Raw genomic sequence first — 6,134 nt, 5'->3', positions numbered from 1 at the left:
AGGGACATGGAACCCCCACGTCCCCCAGATGAAATTCCCTTTGCCTCTGCCTTTCCTGGTGACACATACATAAGTTTATTTTAATCTTGTCTTCTGTCAGCTATCAAGTCAATGATTAATTCCCCCTCAAGGACATCTCCCAAAAGGCTGACCGAGCAGCACAGCCTGTGTTGGGGAGGTTCAAGGGACAGTTGTGCAATACAAAAGGGAAAAAAGAAGACAAATTAAAACAAAACAACAACAACAAAACCCCATTAAACACCTCCCCCCACCCCAAAAAAACCCCAAACAAACAATAAAAAAGACATTTCTGCTGAGTGTTTGGCCTCAGCGTGTCCCAGGGAGTCATAATGATGAACCAAATTACTGCACCAATGCCCGGCACTGAGCAGATGGAGCAGGAGAGCTCTCCCTGGCCCTGTGCAGTTCAATATCCTCTTCCCCAGGCCCCAAAGTGCCTCTTTACATCAATTTTCCTCAATCTTTTGCTGTAGCCAGCACACTGCACAACCTTTGCAACACAACAACCAAGCCTGGTTGGCTCCTTTGTGGCTCTGAGCACCTGAAGCTCCCTGGACACCCCAGACCCCACCAGGCCACCCTGTCCAGCCCAGGCAGGTCCCTGAGGGTCCCTCAAGGCTGAGGGAGCAGAAAGGTGAGACCCAGACCCTGGCAGCACCTCAGGGAACACCTCGGGGGGCTCAAACGCTTTCCCCACATTCTCCTTTTCGTTTCCCGCCTTTTTTTTTCCTCTCCCCTCAGAGCGCGGTGCCATCGGCAGGCCGAGGCAGCCCCATGGAGGCCATCCAGGAGTCGTTCCAGAAGGTGGAGAAGATCGGGGAGGGCACCTATGGCGTGGTGTACAAGGCTCGCAACAAGCGCACGGGGCAGCTGGTGGCCCTCAAGAAGATCCGCCTGGACGCGTGAGTGGGGCAAAGCCCTGGGCCTGCCATGGCGCCCGGCCTATGCCCAATATGGTGCGAGAGGCACAAAAAAGCCTGACTTGAGGGGAAAAAAGTGTCTCTAGGATTAAATCTTATGTGTCGTGGCACCAGGAAAGGCAGAGCCAAGGGGAATGTTGTCTGGAGGGCTTGGGGGCTCTATGTCTCATGGGCATGGCAGCTGTGTGGGTGCACAGGGAACACCCCAACTTTCAAGTGGCCTAAAAAAGGGCTGATTTAACCCATTGGTGAGCCAGCAGCTCAAAATCTTTGAGTACAAGTGTTTAGGGCCTGACGTGGCACCGCTTGGCCCCGGGTCCATGGCGCAGGGCAGGGGGCAGCAGCTGCCATGCTGTGAGGCAGTGTCTCCCTCATGGCTGTGCCGTGGGGATCGGGCACGGGCAGCCTCGGCCCTCCAGGGTGGGACTGAGCAGGTAAAAGTTTATTGCTGCTCCCCTGGCTTGGCCCTGAGCTGCGTGCACAGCGAGGGGTGTCTGTGTGGACTGGGAGCCAGTCTGCTGGGGCTGCACCCCATGGCGGCCCCTCAGGGTGGGGGAGGTGGCTCCCTGAGGGGTGGAGAGCTTTCATTTCCCCCCACCTCCAAAAAGAAAGATCTAGGTATTTAATACATTATTGTTTCTCTAAATGCACCTTTAGGTGCTTCCAAAAGAGCTCTGCCCCAAGGCTTGTGTATCTAGGTCATCCCCTCCCTCTCCTTGCCCACAACTCCATTTCCCCTTGCCTTACCACCAGCCCACCCCAGGCACTGCTCCACCCCAAACTCAAATGCTCTCTTGGGGTACAGTGGAAGAAGGAAGGGACACAGAGCCCCATTAGGCTGTGGGATCCCCAGAGTTATGGGGTGCAATACAGCCCATCTCTGCCACAGGGAGTCAGAGGGTGTCCCCAGCACTGCAATCCGGGAAATCTCACTGCTGAAGGAGCTGAAGCACCCTAACATAGTCAGGTAAGACCTGGATGCACCCTCCCCACCAGCTCATCCATGAGCTCCTGCTCTGGGAGCAGAGAGCAAGGGGATTTTTCTGTCCTTCCTCAAGTGCATAGGCTGGAGCAAAATGCACAGGAAGATGCAGGAATCCCTTGCACTTCTCTGGCTTTCAGCAATACCTCATGGGTCTGCCACTTCAGCAACCCACTGCTGCTGCCCCATACTAGATTCTGCCCTTAAACCGCCCCTCTTTTCTCCAAAGGACCAACAGAGTAGAGGCATGTGTGGGAGGAGGGATGTTTGGGTATTTGCAGAGGTCTGGAGCAGATACTGAAGGAAGAGTCTGTACTTCTTTTACAGGCTCTTGGATGTCATACACAGCCAGAAGAAACTCTATATAGTATTTGAGTATCTAAATCAGGACCTGAAGAAGTACATGGACTCATGCCAAGGTGGAGAGCTTCCTTTAAGCTTGGTCAAGGTACAGTATGGAAGGAATGCCAAAAGGTAGGGCAGACAGCGTGTCCCTGCTGCCTTCTGCTGGGCAGAGCCATCTTAGAGCTGCTCAGACTGGGCCTGGAAATGATTCCTCAGTCTTCCAGACATCAAACATTCCAGCTGGGACACCCTCATAGCACTGTTGCTCAGAAACGTTTATTTCCCAGCTGTTTCCAGACTCTCCAGCCAATCTCGCTGCAGAACAAAGGAGGGTTCTGTTGCTAATTGTAGACAGTAATGAGAGGGTGGAAGGGACTGACAGTGCCTGGATCAGAGTCTCTCTGTCCCCACGTGGTGTGGCAGCAGTCTGTGTGTACCTCTGAGCAGTGGCCCATAAGCCTGACGTTGCAGTGTAACATTCATCTTCCCATTCAGATCTACACGTGGTTCAAAGTGTGTTGGTTTGCACAACCCAGAGTTCAAAGTGTTTTCATCGTGGCCTTATCTGAAATCTCTTTTCTCCTCAGAACTACCTTTACCAGCTGCTGCAGGGTGTGAGCTTCTGCCACTCACACAGGGTCATCCACAGGGACCTGAAGCCACAGAACTTGCTCATTAACGAAGCAGGAGCAATCAAGCTGGCTGATTTTGGACTGGCAAGAGCTTTCGGGGTCCCCCTACGCACCTACACTCATGAGGTAGTGTTGGTGGCCCCGAGTGGGGTACACAATCCAGAGTGGGTGAACAGCAGCAGCACGAGTTGTTCATCTGTAACAGAGGCACAGCCATGCCAGGAACGTGCTCTTAACTCCACCTGCAGCTAAGGGATCTCCATGTCCCCACAAGGTGTGCTGGCTCTCTCTACTGGAGCCTGGCTGCCAGCTGGGCTCCCACCTTCTCTCCACAGGGTACATTTAATTGTTCCAGACTGTGTTGTTGAGGAACGTTCTGTTAATCCCAACCTTGCAGGCACTAAAGGGTCTGTGAATTCAGCAAGGCCTCGGCATGCTCTGATTTGTCCTGATTTGTTTGTTACTGCATCAGAGCTGAGAAGGGAGGGTCCCACACCTCTGGTTTTATCCAGGGAAAGCAGACACAGCCTGTGTGTTGGTTCCTTTCCAGGTGGTGACTCTGTGGTACCGGGCCCCTGAGATACTGCTGGGATGCAGATACTACTCCACCCCTGTGGATATCTGGAGCATCGGCTGCATCTTTGCAGAAATGGTAAGATGGCTTTAAATAATCTCTTTAATGAGCCAGGGGAGGCAGCTGCAGTGGGAAGGAGGGATGAGATACAGAACATCTGGGATGCTGTATTCCCACCCTGTCCTGGGGTGTGCTTTATGGAGAGTCCACCCTAAGGGTTAGCTGGTCCTTATCCCAGAAGGGAATCTACCACCCTGGGGGCCTGGCAGAAGGCTGCAATTCCAAGTTCATTGGAACACGATGCCTCTCCTTCCAAAAAGGGTAACTTCAGCCTTATTGCTGCAGCATTTTGACCCTCGGAGGAGATGACTCTCTCCAGATGTCCCCATGGTGGGCTGCAGAGAACAAGCACGCTCGTGGCATGGCAGAATGGATCTCCTAAGAGTCCATACTCCCCTTGGAAAAGCTCTGGTTAGCCCTGCAGTATAACAGCACTTTTCCTCATTCCCAAAGTCCCTGAGCTGCAGAGCAGGCAGGAGGGAGCTAGCCAAGAGTGGGAACAAGCAGCCAGACACCTGTGATGCTCCCAACCACTGCCTGGCAGGCTCACTGCATTGTAACTGCCCTGGTGCATGCAGGTGTTTGCACCTGCTGGGACAGAGGACTGCTTGCAGCAGGAAATAGGGCACACAACTGATGGGAAGATGGGAACTGGCTTTTTAATTTCTTCCCCCAGATGACCAGGAAGGCCCTGTTTGCAGGGGACTCTGAGATCGATCAGCTCTTCCAGATCTTTCGCATCCTGGGCACTCCTAATGAGGTGACGTGGCCTGGTGTGACCCAGCTCCCTGACTACAAGCGCAGCTTTCCCCGGTGGCCAGGGAAGGAGATGAAGGACATTGTTCCAAACTTAGATCGAGATGGGAGAGACTTACTGACGGTGAGTGAGGGCTCAGAACAGGGCCTGGGGAGAGACAGGATGCTTTCAAACTGGGCAAGGAATAGGGGTATTTGAGATTTAATTACCTGGAAGTGTGTTAGCTGATCTGGGTTGAATGCTCACCTCTGACATTGCAGAAGCACCAAATCATGGAATAGGGCTCAGTCCTACTCTGAAGGACTGTCATTGCAGGTTCCTCTAGGAACCACTGCATTGGGAGTCAAGGAATTCTTCTCAGATAATCCCCAGAGTAACTTCAGTTGTGAGTGACTCCTGAAGCCCAGAGAAGGAAAAAGGCAGGACCAACATCTGCAACTGTGCCTAGCCGTGTGCAGGTACAATCAGTCACCCAGTTTTTAAAATCCTAAATCTGCTGCGTTTTTCTCTTGGCAGCAATTGCTCCTGTATGATCCCAGCAAGCGCATCTCAGCCAAAGCAGCCCTCAACCACCAGTACTTCCTCTGCAGAAACTCTGGGAGCTCTGAACAGCAACCTGTGCTGTGGAGAGATTGCAGATGAGAGCACACGGCTCTCCCCAAGCTCTTGCACCTCCAGTTAGCACTGCAGATCTGGTCTGCAAGGGCCTGGCTGGAACCCAGTCTTGCTTCTCTGAGGAGCCTACAAGGGGACATTCTTAGCATTTAGAGACTTTTGCTTTAGAGCATTTAGAGTCTGTTGCTGGGGGAAAGTTTGGTTTACAGCCAGGAGAGCTGTTTTGAAGAGGTCATGTGCAAATTTGGGGGTAATTTATCAGCATAAACCACTGAAATGTAGAGAAGAGAGCATCTCTCTGAGGTTTATCCTTCTACTAGTGAGCTAAGGGGACACGCAGTGATTTCTGTCTCCAGCACTGGGGCATGCCCAGGTCTGTTGGTGGCAGTTGCTGGCACGAGGGAAGGGGGACACTTCTTTGCTCAGCCCTTTGCTGCTGCTATCAGTCAGGCTTCCCAGCACTAGACAAGCTGTTTAGTCTGAGCTGTTTAACAGAGCTGACATCCTGCTCTTTCACAAGCCGAAGAGCACTATTGGGTGTCTTAGTTTGTGCCTTAGCTGGGACCAAGAAGCCAAAAGATCAGCTGGCATAAAGCAGATCGAGTTAGGATAAAGCACGTGCTGCATATGACTGGAAACAGGGAGCAGCTAAGCCACTGGCTTTCCATCATCATTCCAGATATGTTTTCTTTGCTTTATTGTCTTGGAAATGTTTTTGCTGTTCAAATGTTTGGGGGATTGTCTCTTGGTGTTGGTGTTGACATCTTAATTTCTTTTTCTTCTGTATAAAATAAATACTTGTCATTTGTTCAGAAACCTTGGTGTTCATTGTTTGGCTGATTACCTATCAGGCTGGTAAGGCAGGACAGTCTGGCTGGTCTGTTTTTCACAGATCCTTTCTCCCTTCCTCATCTCCTGCGCTCTTTCTTTTATCCTTTCCAGCCCAAATCCTTGGCAGGTGCAGAGACGTGCTCTCAGTCCTGTTGTGGAACTGGTACCAGAAGCATTAATCCAATTTCTGCTGTGTCTGTGTACTTTTAGCAGAGAAACAGGGCATGCAGGGCAGGAGCTACTTTCTCATCAAGGACACAAAGAAGATAAGGGGAAGGCATTTGCCTTAGGAATGCAGCTATAGCCAAAACAAGATTATAGAAAAAAAACGGAACCTGGCAATGTGGGGAAGGTTTTATGGTGATGAAAATTATAATACACGCGTGGTGACTGTATA

At 51.6% G+C, this 6,134-nt stretch overlaps 1 protein-coding gene across 2 annotated transcripts; it reads left to right on the top strand.

Annotated features, from left to right (window-relative positions):
• The first annotated feature begins 505 nt into the window (after positions 1-505).
• On the top strand, positions 506-5,711 carry CDK3 (cyclin dependent kinase 3). Of its 2 annotated transcripts, XM_063409153.1 has the most exons (7): positions 517-923; positions 1,831-1,908; positions 2,251-2,371; positions 2,856-3,026; positions 3,451-3,552; positions 4,211-4,414; positions 4,808-5,711. In XM_063409153.1, exons 1-7 carry the CDS (start codon positions 796-798, stop codon positions 4,931-4,933), a joined length of 930 nt encoding a protein of 309 aa, XP_063265223.1. In that variant the 5' UTR covers positions 517-795; the 3' UTR covers positions 4,934-5,711. The 2 variants fall into 2 exon arrangements, with proteins under 2 accessions (XP_063265225.1, XP_063265223.1); XM_063409155.1 differs by lacking the exons at positions 1,831-1,908; positions 3,451-3,552 and having other exon boundaries at positions 506-923.
• Positions 5,712-6,134: the final 423 nt, after the last annotated feature.

Source organism: Prinia subflava, chromosome 12, assembly GCF_021018805.1.
Source record: "Prinia subflava isolate CZ2003 ecotype Zambia chromosome 12, Cam_Psub_1.2, whole genome shotgun sequence".
Lineage (NCBI taxonomy): Eukaryota > Metazoa > Chordata > Aves > Passeriformes > Cisticolidae > Prinia > Prinia subflava.
The sequence above is the reverse complement of the archived record's forward strand: the minus strand, read 5'-3'. Positions and strand labels throughout refer to the sequence as shown.